This window comes from Micrasema longulum, unplaced genomic scaffold (assembly GCF_059751315.1).
Source record: "Micrasema longulum isolate JH-2025_06_02 unplaced genomic scaffold, ASM5975131v1 h1tg001430l, whole genome shotgun sequence".
Classification (NCBI taxonomy): domain Eukaryota; kingdom Metazoa; phylum Arthropoda; class Insecta; order Trichoptera; family Brachycentridae; genus Micrasema; species Micrasema longulum.
Window position 1 is genome coordinate 684,704 of NW_028278616.1, and position 27,246 is coordinate 711,949.

At 31.6% G+C, this 27,246-nt stretch overlaps 1 protein-coding gene and 1 long non-coding RNA gene across 2 annotated transcripts in view; one reads left to right on the forward strand and one right to left on the reverse strand.

Annotated features, from left to right (window-relative positions):
- LOC148275419 (uncharacterized) overlaps nucleotides 1-12,701 on the forward strand; it is a 115,946-nt gene extending 103,245 nt beyond the window's left edge. The window contains exons 3-4 of the long non-coding RNA XR_015824031.1: nucleotides 7,044-7,159; nucleotides 12,650-12,701. This is a non-coding gene — a long non-coding RNA (uncharacterized LOC148275419). The remainder of the gene's footprint in view (nucleotides 1-7,043; nucleotides 7,160-12,649) is intronic.
- Nucleotides 283-27,045, reverse strand: LOC148275425 (lysophosphatidylcholine acyltransferase-like). The gene is made up of 10 exons (XM_088235729.1): nucleotides 26,838-27,045; nucleotides 24,451-24,560; nucleotides 22,539-22,693; nucleotides 18,759-18,896; nucleotides 17,803-17,928; nucleotides 16,565-16,727; nucleotides 13,835-13,936; nucleotides 12,647-12,788; nucleotides 11,773-11,846; nucleotides 283-887 (listed from the first exon to the last, which is right to left on the reverse strand). Exons 1-10 carry the CDS (start codon nucleotides 27,043-27,045, stop codon nucleotides 822-824), a joined length of 1,284 nt encoding a protein of 427 aa, XP_088091855.1. The 3' UTR covers nucleotides 283-821.
- Nucleotides 27,046-27,246: the final 201 nt, after the last annotated feature.

Genomic DNA, 27,246 nt, shown 5'->3' on the forward strand with positions numbered 1-27,246 from the left:
TGTGTAAAATCAGAGCTGGACCACTTTCAAGTCTTGGAATGCATTAGGCCTTATTGACTGGTTTGAGAACGAAAAATTTTCTAAAGTCCCCAAATTTATTAAATTTACCATCTGCCGCGCATCTTAAAGACAGCTATTGCAATGCTTAATTTTAATCATGCCATATACTATTCCTGGGTTCAAACTTACATTTTAAATAAGCCTTTTAATAAGAACAATTCAAACGCACATCTAATCATTTTTAAAAGTATTTTATTAAAACAAAGCATTTAAAAACGTATCTTTTTTGAAAAATGAATCTGCTGCACTTTAATGGCTTGAATTTATTTTAAAATAGCCGTAAGTCAAAAGGTTTGAACTACCAAATGTTAACGAATTAACAACAACATCAATTAATTCATTTTTATATTAATGCAAGCGATTTCTCCTTTTAGTAAGCAACGTTGCCACAGCACCAAATCCACGTTTAGACAAATATGACGATGGGAATGCTATCAAACATCGTTGACCAATCGACCATAATCCAGCGTGCAGTTGCGAGATTGGCTTTTGCAGCCAAAATTCTATGTAGCCATTCTTGAATTTGATTTTCATTTCCTCCTTTGAGTTATAGATTTGTTCTTCTAACTGGGATTATCCGACAGTATTAATATTTGATAAACGATCCAACACTCCATATGTATTTCGATGTTCAAAATGTTCTCGAATCGTTCTTTGAAACCACCGTAGAGGCTCTCAAGTGTTGGAAGTAAACAAAAGCATGTCGTCGTTGTTGGGCACATGGGCGAAGAAAGCCGTCATAAATGGCCTCCTGAAGGCCTTCAGCGCTCACGAGGGGGCGTAAGCGCCCACTCTGAGAAAGACTTCATGCTAATGCGTTTGCCCACCTTTAAATTAAAAAAATATATATAAATAAACTATTTGTGGATTGACAATTATTATTTTATTTTATTTTTATTAGGGAAATCAACAGTTCTACATACATATTTTTAGTAAACAAACAGATATAGTGTATAAACTCAGAACTAATAACAGATTTCCACATAGTATACAAAGTTAGTAAAGAAAATATATATTACATATCAAATAAATTCATACAATTTATACATATAAAAATGTTATTTTCAAGTACTCAATAATCAAAGATTTTTTTAATATTAATTTTAAGAACTAGCTGTTGAGAAAACTGATCACTTTATCTCGTATCATTCAAATGATTTTTTACACATTACCGCATGGGAATAAAAAAAAGTCAAGTACAGAATACCTCCAAGATAACAGATGTTTTTTTCGGAAGGGTCATTTAGGGTAGATTTATGACTGCTGGGATTTTTTTGAGTCCGAAATTTAGAAATCATGATGATTAATGTGACACGGTGCTATTATTTATCTTGCGCAAATATTATTCGCACATTTTATAACTAAATTTGACACATTTATCGTTTTCATATTTGACAGTTCTCATACTTTAAAACATTTCAAGAGATTTCCTGTAACATTAGACATTAAAGAATGCAGAACCTTTTTATTAATAGTCCAAGGCTTGTAAATGTTACAGGTTACAAGAGAACTTGGATCCTTGGGTGGTCCACAACTTGACACGAAATAATAAATTCAAAGTCATTTAGGATTCATCTAGTGCAGGGCTGGCACAAGTGGGGGTTAAATTTATTTATTTATACTTTTACAATGTTTGAATTTTTTTATTCAATAAGTGAAACATGCCTTAAATTAGTTAACATAATAAGAAAATAAAAACGAAGTTAATCATTAGATTAACTTCGTTGGATTATTAACCGAATTATCATCTTAAACATAATAAGCAATAAAAACTAAAATAATCATAAAAAACGTAACAAATTTCATAAATGTTAAATAAATAAATATTATTCAATTTTAATTGTAGATATAACTTTGCAAGATAAGGTCCCTAGAAGAAGCATTTATTTGCCTGTTTGTTACCCCTCTGTCATATATACAGGGTGTTCATTAAACCCTGTCACATCCGGAACCACTATGATCAGCATGACCAAGAAGACATATTGGCATATTAAAATAATTTTTTAGAACGAATAATATTAAAAAAAAAAAAAATGAAAAACAGCAAATAATTGCTTTCTTCTGCAGGGGAGAAACGAGGAGGGGGAAGGGGGGAGTTTGAAACTGCGCCGCGCTGCCCTTACTTCTCCCCAGCAGAAGTAAGCAACTATTTGTTTTTTTAAACATTTTCTTTGTTCTAATTATTTTTTTAAATATGCTAATATGTCTTCTTGCCCATGCTGATCATCGTGGTTTCGGATGTGACAGGGTTTAAAGAACAGCCTAAACCATAAACCCCATATACGCTCAGTGGGCCCTTTTAAGAAAAAAAATAATTATACATATCTTAGAAAAAATACATAATGTAAAAAAATACTGTATGTCAAAATCCTGAGGTCCGCCCAGTGATGCAAAGGTTAGTGCGTTTGCCTGAGGCCCAGAAAGGTCTGCTTAAAAAAATACATGGTTGTTTCTAAAAAAAGTCATCTATATTAAACGTAAGTTTCAGACTTGATAGACATCTAGCGAATGGACAGCGAAATAATGCCTAAGAGGATTTACAATGAGAATTTCGATGGATGCAGAAAACGAGGAAGACCGAGAAAAACATGGCACGAACAAATTCAACAAATACTTTAAGACGGATATGCCAAAAGTCAGAATAATCGATGTGCTTGCATGAGAAGATGTATGAAAGTAAAAGAAGCGGGGTATGTATTCAAAGACAGACTAAAATGGCTCTCTGCCTATCCCCAAGTGGAAAAGGAGAAATGGTTTGATTGCTTGAAATATCTATCAATTTTAAGGTAGTTTTTATGCTGTAACATTTAGTCTAGCCCTTGTCCATTGACTAGCGCCTGAAGTTGTAAGACTGATCATCTTGTCTTCATGTGTATTACAAATGATAATCGATACACTGCTATTAGAGTACCTACCAATAAAGAGAAAAAATTATACTGTTTAGCAACTAAGCAGTTGGAAAAATTAACTCATCAACATGAAGACAAATAATATTGAATACCATAAAAAAAAATGCAAAAGTAAACTAATATGCGATTGTGCCAAGCTTTTAATAAATGCAAAAAGATTTGTTTTGGACCGACAACTTAGCCGAAACTATGTGAGGTTTATCAGTAGACCCCTCACAGGGCACTACGAATTGAATAAATCTCTCCGCAGTGCAGATGGTAAAACAAATTTTATATGAATTCGATGTTTGAAGATATAAAAAAATAAGCAGTACCTTTGGGCGACCACTGGTCAAACCTGAGGATCCGAGAGTGCTTGCCCCATACCTTATAGCTCGATACTTTAAGGACCTAAGTTTGTAAGGCAAGAACTAATTAAGAGGTACCCGTCACATAGATATACAACAGAGCTCAGAGTGATATTTATCACTGACCCTCATCAGCAAAAATATGTATAAAAAAATGTTTTTTTAAAGAAAACAGTGCCATGAATTTAAAATAAAGAAAAATAGAAATTCAAAACAACAATTTTACACTTTGAAGCCTTGATTTTTGCTGAAAAAGACCTGCTTTTATGCTCCAGTCAGTCAGCTTTGTGTATAATGGTCAGCACATTTGCTTGCCATGCAAGAGGTCTTGGGTTCAATTCCCGAGATGGTTGATGTGAAATATTTATTTAACAGGGTCTTTTTGGAATAGAATATTTCATAGTCCCTGGACTAGTACCTGAAGCGTAAGACTGATCATCTTAACTTCATGTAACAGAAATTATCAAGATACGTTGCATAAAATTAATCAAGTTTTTCGTTTTGTCCAAGAGTTCTGTCCTGTGCGGTCGAAGCTTTTCCTCCGCAGAGCAGGGACATGAAAATATTGTCATATCTTATTGTATTGTCCACATGTTAACGGCCCTTAATACTTATCCTCAAGTAACAAAAATGATTAAGACAAGCTGCGATTGGTGTAATCTGGGAAGCTGGGAATGATGAATGATGATTTTTGCTCCAGACTGTTATCAGTCTGTTATCAGTCTCTCTTAGCCCTTTCCACCTTGGTGGGAAGTTTGACAAACAGCTTCGTTACAAGAAATTACGTCGTTCTATTTCTATAGATGTTCTGTACTCTGGACTCCACTAGTTTCATGGATGAAATTGTTCTTATTCCATTTTGGTGATTCAGAAGTTTTTCCTCATTGAAGTTCTCCATTATGAACCTAATTTAGTATAGTTCCTTCACTGAAAGTACCCCACAATGCATAAATAAAATTGTGTCATCTTATTTGCAAATTTTTACTGATGGATTTAAAATTATATGTCGACAGTTAAAAGGTTAAGTGACTGGTGCTACTAAAGTTGAAATTGAGTTGTACATTTAAGCTAAATTTTATTTATTTATTTGGGATTTTTACAGCTATTTACATACAAAACTAAGTAGAAATATATTAACAATACTAGAGCCAATTGAAAAATCCACTGTTAATCTAATAATACATAATATATAAGAAAAAAGTTTATAAAATTGTATGTGTGCGATGTTTGTATTCATGTATGTGTATATGATTCATGTAAAAAAGTGAATTGAACAGGAATGTTGCGTCTCATAAAATGAACCAAAATGGACATCGAGTTGTTGGAACAATAGGCATAATAGTACTACACACGTGCGTTTCCAGAAATTATCAAGCAGCCAGTGGGCCACATGGCGACGGTATCTACCTACTGTCTACAAAAGCTTCTCTTCGGACATCTATCTCCCTTTGTTAACCATGGGGTTGAAACAGTGTTTGATTTATTTAGTTTTTTATTGCTTACTTCTTGGCATGAACACTTGACCAATTTACTACTATGCTCTATTTTTTATAAATTTATTTATATTATTTTAACTTTGCTGGAATTCCACTCGTCCATGCGCTTTGAAGCTGCAAGATGATTGGTTATCTAGCTTTCATATATCGACTTTAAAATACCTAAATTTTGTAACCATTTACCCCCATGGTCTAGAATTCCAATCGTCAATGCGCTTAGTAGATGCAAGACGTGTTGTAATCTTACTCCTTTTTATTATTCATAGATTATTTTTTTTTTAATATCATTAATACACTAAATTTATTTGTCAATTTTTAAAATGTGTAAATGGGGGCTAAATTTCTAACTGTCTATGCGCTCTGTAGCTGCAAGACGTCCTGTAATCTAGCTCCTATCCGTTATAATTTTTGATTGATCTTAATTAAAAACGAGGAACTAGAATCCCAACCATCCATGCGCTCAGTAGCTGCAAGACGTACTGGATATTTATTAATTGTACAGCGCCCTTGAGGTGATTTTCACAAAAATGGCGCTAAATAAATTATCCAACTATATTTAAAAGGCCTACCATGAGTACTAAATCAGTGAATAAAAGGATGCATACTTGGGTACTAGCATTGGTTGTCTGAACTGAACTCTTGTCCGTCTGTGTTGTTCTTGTCCCATAGAAGGGAAATGGTAAATTACAAATCTAAATAGTAGACTAACTCAAGAGAACCACGCGCCGACCATGCTCTAGGACCCGTTTCGTCTGCTTTAAGGTCTGTGAGATTGTTGGACGATTAAGGTCTTTGCATAGGATTGTTTCTACTGTTGGTATTAGGAAAATGGTTTTTGCGAGGAATTCAGTACTATGACGAAAAGTAATTTCGCCTGAGTTTGATAGGGATCATGTTAGGATCTGTGTTAGGATTTTGCCGGTAGTGTCTTGATAATTTGATGTTCCACGGTGATTTGTTATAGATACGTATTGTTTTTCTTCTGTTGATTGAATGCATGTTGTATAGGGCAAGTTATTCTAATGTTTCCTATATGTATTTGGGTTTCGTGTCGTTTGATTGATTTGTTTGTATTACTACGTTCTTCTTCCTTTCCGATGCGGGATCTGGAGCGTGCGGCCGCGGTCTCAATTTGGAACTAACACTGTATTTCTCCACTGTCATACTAGGAAATTAGAAAAAGGTGATTGTGCTGACCATATGTATTTGATTGAACACAAACTGACAATACTGCAGTAAGGGGTACAGTGAAAGTTTTTAAAGTTTATTTGTTTTGTTATTTTCGCGGTTTGATTGTAAAGAAATATTAAATTTTGGCTTAATTAGTTTTAAAAAAAATAAAATTGATATTGATATGCGAAACTGAAGAAAGACTCAAGTCTTTATGAACAGTTTCGGGAAATGGGTGGATGCTTTCATTGTATCCAACTATATATAGACATATTTGAATGTGTGTGAATGAATGTGTGAGGGTGTGTTTGTGTCATTGTGTAAATAAAAAAAGTAATTTAAAACGTTTACAGGAGAGAACTAAATAAGAGGTTTGACTATAAAGAAAATAAAAATAAAATAAATAATTAATACCTACTTTCTAAACCTTTTTAAAAATACTTTTCTTAATAATGTTATGTTTTAATTGTATTTTTCAAAAGTATAGTAAGTGTCAAAACCTTATTCTGAATAAAGCCATTTAATTAAAAATTCAACTGGTACATATTGAATGAATAATGTGCAACGAGTCCCATATAACATGGTAGGTAACCACAAGATGCAGTGCATACGATGCAAACGTCATAATTTTAAGCTAGTCATACGATAAATTTTGGCCATTTACATCAAAAACTCTTTTGTATGGCATTAATAAAATAAATAAAAGAAAAAAAATCAGTTGAAAACAAATAGCAGAACATGTCGGGAGTAAACATTTTTTAGACCTGTTTAAAACGCAAAATCTAAAGTGATATTCGAAATATATTTTCATTATTTAAAAATGAATTTTCTAAAACAAAACATTAAACAATAATGCCTGGTTGTGGAGGAACTCCTTGCTACCGATATGAAGATAAAGGCTCACCCATAAAAAAGCTTCCATTGTCGGCTGATGGATTTTTTTATCACATAAAATTGGACTTATTTTTAAAAATTGTTTTGGATTCCATAAATACTGTTTTTGGTATTCATCCTAATTAGCCCTAATAGTTTTAAAAATACCTGCTTTACATTGTTTTCAGCGCAGAATTCTAACGGGAATCGGGTTGTGGTCCCGTGGCTAGTGTTGCGGACTCACGGATCAAAGGTCCGAGGTTCGAACCCCACTCTACCCCAACTTGATTTCCATTTTCTAATAGTGAGTTATTTACAACAAAGTGCCCTGTCAGTTTCTGAAAAAGGACGAGAATATACACGTGTATATTAATATGAACACATTATTCCCTCCTTCCTTATAGCAAGTGTATGATTCTTTATTTTTATACTAACTGAATCTATGATAGATTTAGCTCTGATTTTTTACTAACTAAATTACACTAAATTGATTTAAAACAAAAAAGTTTTACTATTAACTTTAATTACTCACCTGACCTTTTTATCATTGATATTATACAGAGGAAATAAAAGACAATTTAAATAAATAATGATTATAATTATTCAACAAAGCATAAAACAAGAACAACAGAATAAATAGGTATCTAAACTCTAGAAAAGGGGAACATTTATTACGAGTGGAATAACAACTACCCAAATGGAAGCAAAATATGCTAAAAATATTAATTTATTTCAGAAAGGAAGATTTTATAAGTCTACGTTGTGTTGGTAGCAAAATGGAATCAATTTTCATAAGATCAATATGTGGAGCCTCTTCTGTCTGAAATTATCATTGAATATTTCAGATTTAATATTCAGCAGGATTAATATTTGTTCTATGTACAAACTAATACTAATTATGTTACAGCCTTAGAGTAATATAGCCTAATAGAGTAGCCCATACGAAGAATAACCATTCTATGATTATTGACCACGAAGTTAGCTATAAATTACAGCAATACAACGGGCTGAAGGTACTTGGGTTGAAAATTGCAAGCGCAAACCGAAATTTATTACACGTTTGTTGTTAAACAAAAAATAGAACTTAAGGGCTTCTCTAGAGAATTATTACTCGGAGGTTACAGCTAATCTTAAACTAACATTATGCATTGAAGACATGAGCGGATAAATGTGTTATGTGACAAAAACTAATAGGGTTAAAGTTTTGAACACCAATACAATTATCGATAAAAAATCATCTTCGTTTGCTATGAAAATCGTATTTTGGTTACTTTTTGATGACGTAGTTGGCTTTATGTGAAGGGGCTAAACATAAAAACTTTATTTAAGTAAAAAAATACATTTTTAAAAATTTGCAACATAACGCACATGTCTTCAAATGGTGTTCAATATTTTAACAGCAGATGCTTAAAATAGGATTTTATAAAATATGACTGGTGTGGTAGTGATTACTAATTTAGTGGACACATAGTCAGAGGCATTTAACATTGAAATATATTAAAAGCAACAAAAAATTTTTTTTTAGTGATCATATAGATATAATATTTTTTTTATAAAAGTGCTAAAAATATAGAAAACAAGAAATTCAAAAGTAGATTTCATGATTCAAACAAATGAACGGAACATTGTGATTCGAGGTAGAAATACAAAGAAAACTTTGAATTCTTCCATTGAAAATTGACACATAACAATAATATTATATTGTATACCTACGTATTAAAATTGTATAAATTCTTTGCCTTTTCCAGACCAGAGATATGTTTAAGAGACTCTTCTTTGTTATTAAATTTAAGCATTACATTTAATTAAGACATTGAAATTTTATCATTATTTTATCATTATTTTATCATATCACATTATTTATCAACTGCAGAGATTTGGATTGATTTTCTAATTGGATTATAGTAAAAAGTATTTATGTACCTACTTACATTGCTTTTTAAACATATAATATAGGTGTATTATATTACTCTGGACTGGAATCTAAAGTGTTAAGAAGACAATCTTATTTTTAGAACATCAAGGATGTGTGAAAAACGTGACATTGCCTATTTTATATTTGATCTTGAAAAGGTTTAATAAAGGCTTTAAATTCCAAGTTTGAAAAAAACATAAACATATAAACTGACCCAAGTATCAAATGATATACTTTTGTACTAATTAAGTGTAGAAAAAATATATATATAACTCAGTTGCTCTCAGTAAAGTTGACGAATATCACATGCGTCGTTGTTCTACGGTCATGATGATATAATATATTACGAGACCACTGTAATGCTCTTTTGACAATATATAAGAAATTAAGTTTTAAGTGAAATAAAATTGTAGTACGACGGCTACTTTAGTTTCTTTTAAATCTATACAATTTACTCAATGTTTATTAATTTATTCATATACATTTATATAATAGTTGATAGTCATTGTTTATTTGAGCTGATATCGTAATTTTAAATTAATTTCCATAATCCAAGAAACATACTTTGTGAACACATTGTTAATTGTTAATTGATAGATTACAAACTAACACAATTTACAAACCTAATGAAATATGGTAGTACATTAAATTAAACATTTATTTGATTTTCAATCAGCAAAATTAAACTTAAATATCAATATCATAGAATGGTAACTAATGTTGGATGGAATATCAAGTATTCTTAAGTACCTATATAACTATTTAATGAAGCTAATCCAGGTACGCTTACAAATTAAAATAACGTAAAAATAAACGTATTATTAGTACATTCAAAAACATTTTTACATACTTTTTCATAATACTTATTCAATTATAATAATGAATGAGAGATATTTTACAAATGAAATTGGATATTTTTTAAAGTATTATTAAAATCCGCAGAAGCCTAGCATCCAATTACACCAGAACCACTTTCTACGCAGTGGATACGTTCCACGCAGTACTGAGTAAAATAAGAACTATGGAGTAAGTACGGCAACATATTAAAATTATTGTAAAAACAATAATATGCATTAAGTAGTATTATCATAAACAATAGATCAAGTTTAAATGATCAACTATTATAATTTTTCTCTGAATTAGATTTTGTTTACAAAAACCTAATGGACATGCCTTCACAATAAATTTATAAAATACCTAAATACAAAATAAAGCATAAACACACTCATATAAGAAATTTCTCAAGGGCTACATTAGGTAATTCATATTTTAATATCAATAATGGAATTCGTTTTGAAATATATTACAGAATAATTCCAAAGGAACTATTATAATGTGTATATACATACATTCATAAAACTTACATGTTAATTTTATATATTTATAAAAATATTTTTCTTATACCTCTATGGAATGAAATGAATAGAAATGAAATACCCAGAAATAAGTTGGAAGAGAAAAATTAACAGTGCCCAGATTGAAATTATTTTGATAAACAGATAAAAAAAAACAGATTGTCAATTTCCATTTGGAAATCTTTTTCTTTCTTACCCTAAAAAAAGTTCTTATCATTTGATAAGAACATTTTTTACATCAAAGATTGCACAAGATATTCAAATTAGAAATATTAAAGCATAAAGAAAAACTAAATACAATTGCTTTGTGGCGTTCTAGATATTTTATCTACAATAATTTCTAGAATAAATATTTCTGTCGTACAATTTATGCATATGTATTATGGAAGAGTCCACTACATGTGTGATGAATGTGCGTTTTATGATTTTGAGACAAATCAAGAATTGAAACACAGAAAACATATTGAAACAGATTTTGAGAAAGAGAGTCAAATGTGTTTTTCATATCCAAAATACTAATAATTAATGAGCTCTCACCATTGGGCTATCGGTGATATTGGAAGTGTGTTCAGTGATATTGGAATTTATAATAAAATGGTTGTAATTTATGAATAAATTTATGCAGAAAAACATGGGTAGAAGTGAGCCATTGGAAGGAGTAAATCATTGGGCATATGACTGTGAAATATGGCTTCAAAATTGTGAAATAGGATTCAAAATGTTTCGCATACTCGTTGTCGTCCAGTACATTTAGTTGCCTCCTGGATCTTGTTCCAGGTAAATGCGCTGACAGTGTCGTCAGCGCTTTTCAATGCGTAAGTAAAATTAACAGTTTTTATAAAGTGATTGACAGCTTGCCAATCAGCTTTAAAAATGTAAAGTGAGTCAGAAAGTATCTCGCTATATTTACTACAATAAGAAATAACTTATGCACATCAAGAAATTCGTTTGAATATTTTCACAAATGTAATGAACTTAGCTAACATAACAAATTCACTGTGCTGATTTATCTTGTTTCCAAAGGGAAACAAGAAAGCCCAAGACAACCATTTTTTAAAAAAGTGGTTCACCCACGCTCCTAGGATGAAAACTGTTATGGCCACCCATAATTTTAACTACAGATCCTTTATATCGTGTAAGGGATTCTAAAAATTATAAAATGAACACTATTTATTAACCTATAAGAAACTTAAAATAATGGAAGTTAATCTAATATGTACATAATAATATCTGGGTAGTAAGAAGCACATATGATTTACAATGATGACCGAATTTCAAAAGAAATATTTGTTTACAAACTTAACAACAAAATAAAACAGCTGAGAGAGAGGATATTATTTTCAAGTCATCGCATTTGCAATATTTTTTAATATCTTTAAAAAATGTGACAAGGCTACAAAAATATTTTTGTTCAATAGTGAAAACTTTGATCCACATACTTAATAATATCGGGGCATCAAGTTATGCTATTTAAATACTGCAAATTCAGGAAGATTTAAAAATAATCATCCTTCATAGTTCTATCTTTCCCACTTCCTTTATATTTCGTATGGAAGAATATAGATTTGGAAATTATTTACAAATGCATAACGAGATCGCATTTAGAGATTCCGCAATGTCTTTAATAATACTTTACTGAGTTTTTACTTTGCTGATTGTGTCTTCCGAGTGGAAGAGGAATGCAAATTCTGCTTTGTTGACTGCAAATTTAAAGAATTCATCTGGAAAAAAATACATGTGATTATTAGAGCTTTAAATAAGAAAATATATATTTATAATACAAATGCAGTTATCAAAGATTTTAGTATTCGATTCTCAGAAATGTTAAAGATTAATTTATGTATATTTATAAAAATGACAATATGCAAGAAATTTTATGTATTGTAAAATAAAGCTATATTTTTCTTTTCTCTTTGTAAATAAACTTGTTAGTTTAATGGGATCAAGAAAATCAGTTTTTCAATTAAACAATTTTTTATTTTATTAGATACTATTAAATTTAGGAAAAAAAAAGGAATTTCCGTGATATTTGTGAAACAAACCAGATATAATTATTATACAAGCCTGTTGTGTTAAGAAATTTGTTTAACATGTATGTTATTACATAATATCATCCATGCAATGGTAATATGTAATATGTCAAAAAGCACCAAAAATGAATCTTTTTATCTTTTTTTCCCCTGTATTGGTATATTATGCAACATTTTTCATAACCCAGAAAAATTGTTTGATTGTTATTTTTTCAATTGACTGTCTTAGATTTTAATGAGGCGGAATGTTATAAGCCACAAAATCATTTTTGATGTATGTCGAAAATGAAATATGGTATTTCATTCCATTATTAATACACTAACTGAGATTATGAGGTATCAAAAATATTATTTTTCGTGAAGCATTCGTTTCACCTGTAAAATTTTTAATTTGTGGCGTATGACATATTACAGTTGCATAAACAATATCATTATTTTCATTATTGATGGTGGATACTTTATGTAACCAATTAACAATGATGTAACTTTACCAGCAAGGATCCATCCACGAGCATCCATGTCCACCTGTTGGAAGGCAGCAGATCCTTCCTCATGAGCCAGAGCAGCGCAGCGGGCTAGTGCCGTAATCACATCCTCGTGACTCAACCTTCCAACTCCAGACTCATCATATATCTGCAATCAGTGAATTAATATTGTTCATAGCAAAGTTGTCTATTCTTTGACAACCACCAACCAATTTTACCTTTCCATTTGTTAAATTTTTTACAAAATTTTAAACAATTAAAATAAAATCCATTTTTATAATACAACTCAATAAAATTATACCTTTTACATCACATCTTTTAGCTAACAACACTGAGTAAGTCCTTTTTGTATTTTTTACAGGACAACGAAAAAATTGTTTTTTTATTGATTTAAAGAAGAACTAGATAAGAGTTTTTGATAGGCGACAATTTACATAAAAAGATTTTATTTTAATTAATTTAAAGGTGTAATAAGGTTGAGCTTTCAATAAAATAAGCAGATTTTTTTTCATCCCGAAAATATAACAAAAATGACTTACGCGCTATTGTTAATTGTTAATTAAGGGACAACCCGTTTTTATGAAATACATTCAACTAATACTTAAATTTATGTAATTATTATTACATTATACTTAAATTCATTTAATTTAAACTCGTTTATTCCCATAAATTATATTAAATCATGGTTGGCAATGCCTGCTTTCACTTTTACATAATGTAATAATTTGTTTAATCTCCCACCAGTCTGATCATGTTGGTCACGACGAAACCCGGTCACTGGTGTAAATTATAAATAATAGCGGAATAAAACTGATTACATCATATTTATTTCAACAAGAAATGTTAGAAGAGAAACTTAATCTATTAATTGGTTTAAAATAAATTCAAAATTATTTTATCGGTTAGTGTGCATTACTGCAAATCTACTATTTTGTCAAAAATTATATTTTCATACGAGGGAATTTTGAACTCTAATTGGATGTTCACTAATTAAACGATATGTATGGGACCAATAGTAGGCGAGCTTTTTGGAAAAGAATAGTGCCGAGGATCGGGGTAAATAATGTGGTAGATTTGATTTTAACAACGTTTTCACTGTCTCTGGGAAAAAGTTGATTAAGTAGATTAGCAGTAATGCACGCTGACAGACGATTTATTAAACGATGCGATAAAAAAACTGGGGAAAAAGTTTACCTTAAATGCGTAACTAAGTATCTCTGATGTCTGAGCACCTGGCAATGACAGAAAAGCAGCACTCATCAGATAATCTCGCCAATCAATGTCAACTGATCTTTTCTGAAAAAAAAAACATGAGACCGAGTTAATTCACTAACAGGACATAATATAATATCAAGTGTCTGGTACAAGATCAATTTTATTCAGTAAAGTCCAGAGCACAGAATCTCTCTGGAAGCAGATAAACAGAATTTCTTATATCAAAGCGGTAAAAATAACAACTTCAGAGAGTAAAAATCTCGTGCAGTTTTAATTTAATACAATTTAACTTTAGTAGTGTTGTTCTTATTTGTCCAGGCCGATGAATAATACCATTTTGTGTGTGAAACAGAACCAGAACACGGACGAGTATTTTAACTCGATGGCTGTTCTCAAATAAAAATCTTGAAAAAGGAAATCGAATAGAGATAAGTTCGCCTTGTAGTGTGGTGGGTGGCAAGTTCGTCTACCATGCTTGAGTTCCTGACAGGGTGAACATGATATATTTTTATTATTTTATTTATAAATTTATTGCAAAAAAAAATATACATACTTAATAACAGAGAATCTATATAAAACTAATTAATGTAAAATGAAAACGGAGTGTTCTCTGTTTATGATAGTCTCCATCTAACATGGCACAGCCTGTTCTAAGATGGAGATTTTCTATCTTTAGAGCATAAGTAGTCCTATACTAATAAAACAATAACATAAAAAGGAAAAACTACTTTATTATAAATGCCTAGCCAATCAAATGTAAGAAATTAAAAATCATTATTATACAAATATAAAGTATATATATGTGCCAAGAATACATGTTACTTAAACATAAATAATATAGTATAATATATAATAAAACAAATATAAAGCAATGAAATACCTAAAAATATAAATAATATTGATTTAGGTCATCATTCCTGGACTGGTACTTGAAACGTAAAACTGATCACTTACATCATCCATGCCAAAAATGATACTGCGCAGTTGAAGCACAAATGCAGTGTCAGAGAATAGAATTTATTATTATAACTTCCCTCCAACCAATTATTTCAGGAAGCTGAACTTTTGAAGCTACGAGAAATCTATAGCCAGCAATGTCTAAAACATGTTTTTATGTGCCAACATCTATTTTCTATAAATTTTAATAAATATAGCCAAATATTGAATAGTTTACTTGAAATCCCTTATTTTTCATAGCTCCAAAACTGTTCAATGCATTTCATAAGGACAATATGATAGAGATTAATTATTTGAATTTGTTTCGATGAAAATTTTTGTTGAAATTATGGATAAAAAAAAGCGGATTTATAAATCTATATATAGCTTCTTTTTTTTATGAATAGCATATACTTTTATGATAATTTTCTCATTTTTATTGACAAAATAATTGTATTATTTTTTATTATTTGATATCAATCATATTAGACACATCATCATCATCATTCCATTTCCACACCTAATGGTGCATAGGGCACTGTATTGGTACATCAATTGCAGCGTATCAAGATCATTTTATTGTTACTTGAAGGTAAGATGATCAGTCTTACGCTTCAGGTACCAGTCCAGGGACTGTGAAATATTCTAGTGCAAAAATACAATTTTTTAAATAATTATTTCATATCTACCATGTCGGGAATTGAACCCGAGACCTCTTGCATGGTAGGCAAATGCGCTGACCATTATGCCACGAGGCCGACACCCAGACACAGTTGTGTTTAAGTTATAGTGTTTTTTTTTGTATTTGTAGCTTATGTTAACCTATTGTAAAATGCAAAGATAAAATTATAATAAATAAAAATAAAAAAAATTGGCGCTTTTCAATACAAAAATGCTAAAGCAGTTTTCTTTAAAAAAATGCCAATAAACTTCATCATTATTGTCATCCCCCTTCCCGCATTTAGTGGTGCATAGCGCACTGCTTTAGTGAACCAAATACAACGTAGTTCGATCATCTATGTTTTACACCTCAAAACCAGTCCCGGAACAGTGAAATATTTAAGTTCGAAAAATCTTTATACTCAGTATTTCATGTCGCCCTCAGAGGGGGGGGGGGGGGGCATTAAATACTTGGAAGAGTCCAGGAATCGCACCCAGGATCTTAAGAATGGTAGGTGAATGCGCCAACCACTACACAACGAGCCAAACTTATCTTCACCCGATTTCCTTATTCAGAACTTTCATCTGTGTCCAGGCGGATGGAAAATACCTACAATTCTGTGTGTGAAATAGAATCAAAACTTTGGATAAGTGTTTTCAACTCTATGGCTGCAATAGACTAAATTTGAATTATTAATTTCGTGCGATTGCGAGATTTTGTTTAAGTTTATTTTTGTTAATTGCATAATGTTAAAATAATAAAATGAATATTAAAACATTAACAGATGTTTCAAATTAATATTTAAATACATTTTCTGCGGCCAAATCAAATTCAAATATGGCCTCCGTGGTGTAGTGGTCAAGACGCTTGACTCACGTACGGAAGGTTCCGGGTTCGATTCCCGGTGAGAACGCAAAAAATTAAAATGTGATTTTTCTCAAGCCTGGGTGCTCTGTGATGTAATTCACCACTGTAATTAGGCCTCCTGGCCTGTTGTGGTGCAAAAAAAAATGTAATGTAAAAATGTAATTTCTTATTAAAATTAATAACTTAGTACAGAAGTTGTAAGTTTTTTTTGTATAATGCTTTTAGTTAAAATTAATATTTCTTACCTCCACAAACACATTGAAGAGTGCATGACTAGTGGAGTCACATTCGCTGATTTCAAGTCTCTCGCAGAACTGCTTAAAGTTGACTCGGGGGGCATTTCCAGAACATCCTGACCTTCTTCCTCCCTTGTCTATCAAGTTCAGTTCTCTTCGGGACGTATCCAATCTAAATTATCAAGTGGAAAATAAAATTAATTGTTAATTACATAACTCACAAGAGTTTCACATTAAATTACATCAAATCAGAATAATAGAGTGTATTTTTTAAAATAGCATTGGTGCGTTTTGTATACCACTGTAAATGGTTTGAGTGTGTTTTCATTTTACTATACACAGACGGCAAAGTAAATACGTATAATCTCTTTAATACGGGTATTTTTGGTGGTAACCTTACCAGATTTAAGACCTCTTCGCAACAAAATACATAGCATGTGGAGAGCAAGTTATTTACATATACTTACACCTATTTACGCTGAGAGAATTATAATAATAACATATTCATGAACTTTGTTAATTAAATTATTAAATGAGTAAAATACAGAACTACATATTTTAATCTAGCTTAGAACTTATTCTAAGAGCCGGACTTACCATAGGTTCAGTAGGCACAAAGAACTAGACACTTGCTTTCAAGGGAGGGGAGAATAATATGTTCATATTCCCATCTAAAGAGTTTAAGACGTGTCATGTTTACTCTGGTAATTGAGAAATTTAATATGTAATAAAATAAACAGTTAAATATAAACTTATGGTACCAGAATGTAATGTTAATAGAAAATAAATAATAAAGATATTTAACATTCTACTACTGATTAATTTTTTTCTAAAAGTTTTAATGTTTTCTTACCACAATCCTTAAAGTTTTTGAATGAAGGGGTTTTAAAACTTCTTTGCGGGAAAGGTAGTTCTATCTACTTATATTATTTTTAATAATTGATTACTACCGTGTGCTTACATTATTTTAAACAATTGGTTCTAAAAATAATATTAGAAATTTTAATTAAAAATAATGGATATTTTAGGAAATTTTATTTTCCGCTGGTTTTTGCCACCTGTTACATTGTACCAAAGCCCACGAAAAATGTGTTAATAAATAGAAAAAGTATATTATTTTAGTCTTTCATATGGAAAAGCGCACTGCAATTAAAAAGAAAAGAGTTCAAAAAAAGAATAAGTACTTTTTTTTCACGATTGTCATGTAATAATTTTTCACTGTATACAATAAAAACAATAAAAAATACCCCAAAGCCTGTCGTTGTTTCTGTGCCTCGACAAGAGATGTAGCAAACGGAATATTCAGCTGTTTGGCTCTGCAGAGTAACCGGCAGTCATCGTATGTGTAATCGGATACTGGGATACCAAGAGCCCTGAAAGATTGTTAAATTCTTACTATATTTCTTAAAAATACATAAACATACAGCTTTAAGTAATAATAATAATAATACAATAATACAAGAATAATTTGGAAAACTTTACATCTAAGAAAGAAGTGTCCATAAAAGGCAAGTGTCAAATAAGATACATTTTTCTTTTTCTTTTTCTCCACATCGGCTTCAAAGTGGGGCACATGAGCATCACCAGCCACCTCGAGAAGACCCTGTCGCCAGCCAAAATTTTCGCCTCTTCCCATGTCAATCAAGCATCACTAAGTTTGCTCGAATGCAGTTGAAAAATTGTTATAGACTGCCACCCAGGACTGTAGGTGTGAGGAAGACGCAACAAGAGATACATTTTTAAAGAAATTAATAAAATAACAAAGCTACTTTTCAGAGAAGTCAAATATAAAATAAGTTTTCAGAAGCAGCATTGAATAAGCCAAAAATAAATTTAAACCAGTTGAATTATCCAGTTGATCAAATAATTTAAAAATAAGTTCAGGTATTTAACTATTTAACTTCTTCATCTTTGTGAAACCCTTACTCTGGATGCTTATTCTTCCATGTGTAAGTAATCTTCTCATTCAATAATAAAAATCTGAGAATTATATTGATGTATTTTCAATACCACGCAACCAAAAAGAAAGGCAAAACCCGAATGACGTGAACCCAGTGTCTGCATATTACGTACATATAATGTTAGTGTCAATAACGCATAGACGCTTCAATTTCAGATCACATTCGATAAGGTAAGCCATATAAATCAGTAGTTTTGCTATTATATGAAAATAATCATTAAATCAAAATAAATAGGATCTTACTTGGCCATTACATTACGGACATTACTGGCGTAGAGTTTTGGATCTCTTTTCTCTGCTTCGCTGGGACGGTAAACAGGAAGAAATTCAATCTCACATGCTGTGTGGACTCTTGTTAATGTTAACCATAACAACTTTAACCTAGAATAAGAAAACATTGGTTAATTAAATGCATAATACTGTGTGATTAAATTTTGTTGAAAACAGATACAATTTTTTAATATATAGACAGTTTAGCAGCTATCTGCTGTCTATTCATTAACTTCTATCTTATATTTACAGTCCGCATTATGTGAAGGGTTCAACAACCCGTAAAGTAAAAGACTACAATCGTTAAATAAAATGAAACTAAACACCACACCAAAAAAGAGACAGCCTCTTGTGGTTGGTGCAGGATTACATGTTGCGAAAAATAAAAAGTAAATCAATTCACATTTTATTTTTATACGAGACACTAATGTTTGACTATCCCAGAAAATAGGAATCATGTTATATTAGAACGGGGTTCAAACCCCCCAGACCTCTGATGTGCAAGTACGCAATACTACCACTGGACCATGACTAGACTCATTTTGGGATATCGATGGTAAAAAGGCGAAATAACTGATGCGCTATAAAGAGGTGTAAAAAAGAACACAACTTTTTTATAAAAAGTTTATATTTGAAGCACTAACTTTGTAGTTATTCATTATAATAAAATAAATAAAACAACTTTGTTTTTAACGACTAATTTTTTATTTTTCACCGACCGGTTTCAAAGCAAACAAGCTTCTTTGTCAAGGTTTACGTAACTGCTTTGAAAACGGTCGGTGAAAAATAAAAATTAGTGGTTAAAAACAAAGTTGTTTTATTTATTTTATTACAATTTTTTTAATTTACAATTAATTCCAAAAAAATTAAAGCGAAACAGTTATTAATGTGTAAAATTATTAGGATTATGTATGATAAATGCCAAATTTTAATATGAATCTAAACGATAATTCATAAAATAAATCCATCTTTGTGTGATATAAATCCATTAATTTTATGAATCGCACAAGAGGTATTTTGATGTGCACATCATAATTTAAATCCGATATACGAGGGTGTGGGTGTCAGTCAGCTCATACGGCAGCTTAAGGTTCAGGGGTGCTATTCTGAACCACTCTCGTGGCACGAGAAAACAGTTTTTCTCTTGTATTTTGTATGTAAATAAACGAGATAATAAGGCCACGAGAGCGTTTGGAATACCAGCCCAGAGAAAAGAAACATATTTATTTATATAACTTGATTCCCGCAATAGTGGGACATCGGTCAATTAGCTTTTTTACAGTCTAAATTATAACTATGGCATAAACCTGTCCCTGGCGCTGATTACCGAAGGGACACAATATGTAGTGGTGATTTTAGGCAAATTCATGAAGCCATTTGGAACTGATATAGAAAACGTCGACAAATTTCAAAATCAAACAAATTCAACAATGTATCATATTGGACTAATCCAATACTATATTGAGAAAATGTCAAAATCATAATATTTTTTATTATTGTATGTGTACTTAAGTTTCAGGTATAAATATTTATGATTCCCTTTGTTATGCGAATTTACACTTTATATTTTTTGTATGTTTTGATTTTGCACAAGTGTATAGTGTTTTCTCCATGTCGGGGCGGATTAAGAATACAATTCCTTGTGTGAAGTAGAATCAGAATCCTGGACGAGTGCTTTCGACTTGATGGCTGCTCTCAGGTAAAAATGACTGAATAAAGAAATCATGAGGAGATAAGTACGCCTCGTCGTGTAGTGGTTAGCACGTTTTTCTGCCATGCTTGAGGTCGCTGGTTTGATTCCTGGGAAGGTCGACATGAAATATTATTTAAGAAGGTGGTATTTTACTGCAATATTTCATGTTCTTGAATTGACACCTGAAACGTAGGGCTGATCACCTCACCTTCATGTAACAAATGATCGATGTACGGTGCATCAATGCACTTGAGTGTACCGATGCAGTGCCCTGTGAACCATCGGGTGAGGACAGGGGTATGATGTCAGTATGTTGTTTTATGATTATTTTTTAATATTGCATTGTGGTCCTGTGGCTAATGTTGTGGACTTATGAATCAGAGGTCTGAGGTTTGAACCCCGCTCTACCCAAACTTAATTACCATTTTCTAATAGTGACTTATTTACAACTCATTGAAAATGGCCACAAAATTAAATTATTTGGTTATATTATAAGAACCCAAATATATTTTTTTCAAATACATATTTATAAAATACTGGTTTTCATTTTTTACAGGAAGTAGATGCTGATTAAATAAATAAAATTGAATATTACAAACATAAACCATTACTTATTGTGAATAATTGCATTATTTGAAACTAATGCAGTTTCATAAGATTCTAAATGTTAAATTCATCGCTTCGTTTTGTAATAATTAAATTACAAATGCATATCATGAACATAACTGAATTCCATTTAAGAAAATGTATTGTACTGACGCAGATTTTACTTTCATGCCATCAAATAGTGAAAGTTATCACAGTAAAACTCTGAAAATTAATTAATATTGTAGTCACAAGTCAGCTTTTTTATTGCCTATACTTCGTGGCTGGCAACTATATTAGAGGATACTGTGATAAGATTATTAAGTGAAGTGTTCTGTTATGAATAATACAAATTGATTGCCATCATAGGAGAATACTTTTATTGCACATGGAGATGTACCTCATAATATTATATAAAAGCATTTGCCAAAGTAACCGCTTAATGAAAGTTTCCTCGATGTAGAGAATCTGAAAATTTTTCACTGGGGAAACGAGACTATCTTTAGTGGGGAATTAGTAAAATTCTTCCGTTTGGCAATCACTCAACAGGTTGAGAGCTGGGTCTTAGACCACTACAGTAAATTTTTGGATAGAACCGTGACGTATTTTAATAAGAGACGCGTTTTATGCAATATTCTAATTTTACTTATTTGAGTAATTAATTTTTGAACTAGAATGAATTGATTATTATCGAGGTAGTTACAATGGTAATGCCAATGAAATCACATTTTGATTTATCTCACCATTTTGGCTAAAATAGAAAATTAAATTACAGGACAACATACAAACTAATGGATGTATTAATCTGGTTAAAAACATAAACGCAGTTGAGAAAATTGAGAAATTGGTAAGTTTTTGGTCCCTTCTCTAAAATTGTATATATATTTGACATGCAACCTTTAGCAGGTACTAATTTACACACCTAGAGTCTCCATGTGATATTTGTGCAAAAAAGTTGTGATGTTTTTGTTATATATCTACTTATATAAAAGAAATGTACGATTTGTAACTTTATAATTATTTTACATAGTTTTTCTGTCCTGCACATTTGTTGTTTATTTGCTTTTATAGTTTATTTTTCGAATGTGAATTCAATAATGCATAACAGTAATACTTTGTATTAGTTTTTGAAATTTCCTACACTCCTTGGGATTACTTTGTACTTTCTACTCAGTAGGCGTAGAGACGAATGCGGAAGGCTCTGAATATTTCAGATCTTAAGTGATAGGAATGTTATAATAAAATTTGGAAATGGGTGAATCTATTGTTTGATAATAATAATGAAAAATCATTGATATCTGTGAATTTTCTAAATGCATTTAAAAAAAGATACAAAAAACAGTAATGAAATTTCATTTTTGGAAATATTAAATTGTTTTTTATATGAGGAAACCTATCCACTATTAGTCTTTTAGTATATTTATTTACCTACCATGTAAATGAATAGACACGAGTATGGTATATTTATAACTCACGCGCTTGGTCCTTCCCAAGTCCAGGTGACGGTATCGAGATGGTTAGGATATCGGATGGTGACAGGCTGAACCGGTACTCCAGGATAGAAACCTCCGGGTTTGAAGGTGATCAGGCAGGAACGGTTGGTACATGTTCCTTCCGGGAAAATCAGTATCTGAAAGATGTACAAAATAGGTACTAAACAGCCAGCGGTCAATTTAACAATTTCATTATGTTCATTAAACTCTTATCTGCACCTAATGGTACATAAAGTAAAGGAAATGCAGCGTATTTCGATAATCTGTTATAGGAAGATGAGGTGATCAGACTTACGCTTTAGGTGCCTGGACCTCGATAGTTTTGGGTAGGATACGATTTTAGAATGAGTTTATACGATACCTCGTATCAAATATCGAATTGAGGTGTTTAAATGTACTGTTTCAAATGAGGAGTATGAGATGTACCGTTTCAAACCCACACACCACACGCAAAACACAAATGTCACATACATTAAAATATAAATCAAATACACCCGTGTCGGATGGTCTACTCGTCCGCTGAATGTATGTGTGTTTGAAGTGTTAGACGCGTGCGAGACTACACGATACTCGAGTGAGACAAAGCCTTTGAGGTGGAGCAAACATATTTTTTGTAGTGGCGGGACATTTTGAGTTCGCGTATGCGACATTTTTAGTGCCTCTTGTATGAGTGACTTAACACTAGACCTCAAGCATGGTAGGTGAACGCGCCAGCCACTAGACTATGAAGCAGACTTTTCTCCACTCGATTTCTTTTCAGGATTTATATCTGAGAGTAACCATAGAGTCAAACACATTTGTCTAGGATTCTGGTTCTATTTTATACAAAGATCAGTATTTGAACACAGTAACAACTCACAATTTCAAGAAAACAAATAAACCAATTTGAATTAATGAAATCTTACTAACTGAAACTCAAAATCTATAATGAGAATAGCTTTGTCACAGCAAAGCTACAAATAAAATATAATGTAGCAATTTTTATTCATAGTATAATTGAGGGGTTGAATCAAATAAAAAATAAAATAGAATAAAAACTGAAACCAGAGTAAAAAAAAAGATTGCCAATGAGAAGAAAAACAGTCCGACAATTCATGGTACAAGGGTTTAAACTTATACTATGAGTTTCCCGAAGAAATAAAACCTACAAAATATCTTAAATTAATTTTAAAAGTATGAGGGCATTGGAAGCAAAGATAGCAACTTCCAAAAAAATATTTTTTTTGGTTATGATGTCATTCTGTAGTTTATAAACTATATTTTTATAAAAATCATGAGTTGAGTTGCAAATGTAGTTTAAAACCATACTTCTGCTGGTTTGAAAATAGTGTTTGGAAGCATAGCAATATCCATCAGCCATTTTATTCGACCAATGACAGGCTTGATATTTAAATTTTGAAAATGGCCGTGCCATACAAAGATTAAGAAAGTTTTTTGAATTCATGTTTATATTAAAGCTAATTTATTAGTATCTTAAAGTTAAAGTACAGTGAAAATAACATTTCTAACATGAAGACTCTCTTTGGCATTGATGTAGCAGTTTTTGTTATTTTTCTCGAAAACACCAAAACGTTTAAAGTATTATTCTATTTTTAAAAAAACGAAATAATGCAATACAAAAATAGTTATTAGATTAAGGTTATTACTTCCAAATACTTTTGACAAAATTTTTAAAGCGGGTAATAATGTCTTCTCTTTAAAAAGGACAATAGATTATGCCAGATGATTTTAGTTTTTTTTTTTACCAATATGCCATTTCCATATTTTTTCACAAAAAAACATTTTTTCTCCCCTACCTTTGCTTTTTTACTGTTTAGAATTTTATTGCGAATCAAATCATCTAGGTGCTGTAATGGTACCGTAAATCAAATCAGGTAGAAAATGAAAATGTCACCTGCGGCCAATCAGGCGATGTCGCCCTTCCAATTATTTCCTTGATGGTATTTTGGCGGGAATTAGGATCGTCCCGCCACACGTACACAGGCTGCGTGTAATTTATTAATTCTGTAATCAGATTTTATTCACTTCAATAACAAAGTCTCCACTAGCCAGAATCTTAAATCATAAACACAATAAAGCGTGCAAAAACACGGAAAAACACGTGTCAAAATCACAACAAAAATAATAAGAAAAGAAAAAGTAGATCATCTCAAACGTGACAAATTTGTAAAACGGTATTATTTACAAAAAAGGAAAGCAAATTTTCAAGCATTGGATAACATTAAAAAAAATATGTGCGATCTAATTTTATCAATGTGTGTCAGTCAGTCACGCGTTGAGATTTTTACGTCAATTATTTAAAAAAGGGCACACAGCGAACTACAGAACTGCCTTCAATTAATTTAACACTTAAACTGTATTTTTCAGAGAATAGACAGTTAAAATACACAATATTCTTATGAGTCGACATTCTTGAAGATGGTGTTTATAAAGCGAAACGAAATGTAACGGTACTCTTGGGTTGAAATCGTTCATCCATTCATCAGCTTGGATTATTATTATCATTAAATATAAAATCAAACAAGTTAATAATCGATATATTTATAAAGTTGAGGCAGGAACATTATGGAACAAGGATTCTCGGAGGACGTTAGAAGCATACCAATGAAAGATGACACAATTTCGAGCATCGCAAATCATGATCGGATTTATAAATTTATTCGATGGTCAGATCAAAATGAGTCAAACGAAGCGATTTTGCGATAAAAAAACTTCCTGAGTTTTGCGGTGAAGCCAAAATTAAATTTGATTAACGAAATATCTTTGTAGCACATGTACAAATTAGGTACAGTATAAAAAATCTAACGTACATATAAGGGAATGTGTGGTAAAACGATGCATGATAGATGCACACATGTCAAGATCCGTGAACTATATTTATATTTAAAAGGCTGAGATAAGCATTACCGACAGAATCAAGAAAGGGGTGCTGCGTCGGTTTGGACATGTAGAGCGAATGGACAGCGAAAGAACGGCTAAAATGCTCTATGATGCCAATGTTGATGGATACAGCAAACGGGGAAAACCGAAAAAGACATAACATCAAGACATCTTGAGTGGTTTAATGCTATGTATATGTCCCGCATGTAATGTATATAATTGTGTATGTTTTATATGTGCGTTCATGTGTGTGCGTGGATGGCTCGGAGTGTACATTCGGTATTTTCGTTTATTTTAATCTATTACCTCCATGGAAAACGCAAATGTCAACAATTATTCTTTTCTCACTTAAAATTCTTATTTATTTTTTATTTCTTTGTCACATTTAATGTTTATGTCTTTTTAATTTATGAAAACTTAATTGGTCTTTTTATGTTAAAAAGTTGTTGTTTTTAATACTTATTTTGTATAACTGTATGTTTTCTGAATAAAAAAAATAAAAAAATAATAACACGATCAAGTCCATTAAATACTCGAAGATGGACATGTCAAGTGTAGGAATAATCGGCGTGCGTGCATGATAAGATGTTCTATCCTCTCTGCCCTACCCCTACGGGGAAACGGCATGATGGTTTGTTTGTGTATTTAGGGTTACGAAATATCTTGTTTTACTAGAAAGTCTTTTAATCAATTAGAAATAAAATGGAGTGTAATTCCACGAGCTCTGTCATTGAACGTTTTATGTTTGGCATCGCAAATAAATAATTGGCGAGAATCATATTTATTACATTAGCATATAATTTAATTGTTTCTTAGGTATCCAAACAGTTCTAGATATTTTATTTATGTAATTGCCTATAATCACATGTAGCGTAGCTACATCGCTATCATTTGAAATGTGCCTGAAAATTGCACAAAATGCGCTTTCAAAACTTCATAAAACAAGAACACTAGAGAGATTGCTCTCTTTTCCACGCCGACAGCCTCCCAATGAATACTAGAAGTTTAATCTTTAAAGAATAGAAAGGAAGAACTCACTGAGAAATAAATATCATGTAAGTAATCTTCATCGCCTATCATTTACTGATCATGATTTACATAATTCTAAATAACTGTAATTAACTAGGTAATATCAAATCAGAATAATTTTCCAACGAATAATATCCCACATGTTAACACAATTCAATACGTTAAACAAAAAATAGTAATAATATAACATCCCTAAATAATTAAGTTTTTTTTCTTGACCAGTCACCAAAAACAATCGGTTTAAAATACCGAATGTAAAATTGTCAATGTTTTGGCTTTGGTAGGAACCTACGGAAACATCCAGGAGTAGTAAACGAGGAACGAGTATAATATGTCATATTCCGCCACCAAACATGAAGTTGGTCCACCTACTTCCCACGTAGTTGCCCATGCTCTCCCTGCGGACGATGACCGAGGACATTCTGGTGGCGTACACGATGCAGCTGTCCAGGAATGTGGAGTGAGGAGCCACGACCAGGATGGGAGCCTCGTGGCGACTGGCCTGCTTGCCCTTGATGGTGATGGCCATCCCTCCTGCCAAGTAGGACCACTTGCCTATGGTGCACAGGACCGGCCGCATCGCTCTGGACAAAAACGGCAGCTTGATGATTCCGATTTCAGTCATTTTTGTCCAATTTACGAACACCAATATTGTCGCTTTTTCCACCACCATTTACAATATTTTGTTAATAATGCATATCTAGATTCATTTATCAAAATTTGTGCCATTTCTTCTACCACTTCGAAAATGTTTTTCTAATCATCCTTGTACAATTTCCAA

Bases quoted from the DNA above. Each gene is read 5' to 3' on its own strand.
- LOC148275425 (XM_088235729.1), bottom strand. From the start codon at position 27,045: ATGCGGCCGGTCCTGTGCACCATAGGCAAGTGGTCCTACTTGGCAGGA. The intron at 18,897-22,538 runs GTGAGTTATAAA...TTCTTATTCTAG, and splicing joins ACTTGGGAAGGACCAAGCGC to GTTAAAGTTGTTATGGTTAA. The intron at 17,929-18,758 runs GTAAGATCCTAT...ACAATCTTTCAG, and splicing joins GTCCGTAATGTAATGGCCAA to GGCTCTTGGTATCCCAGTAT.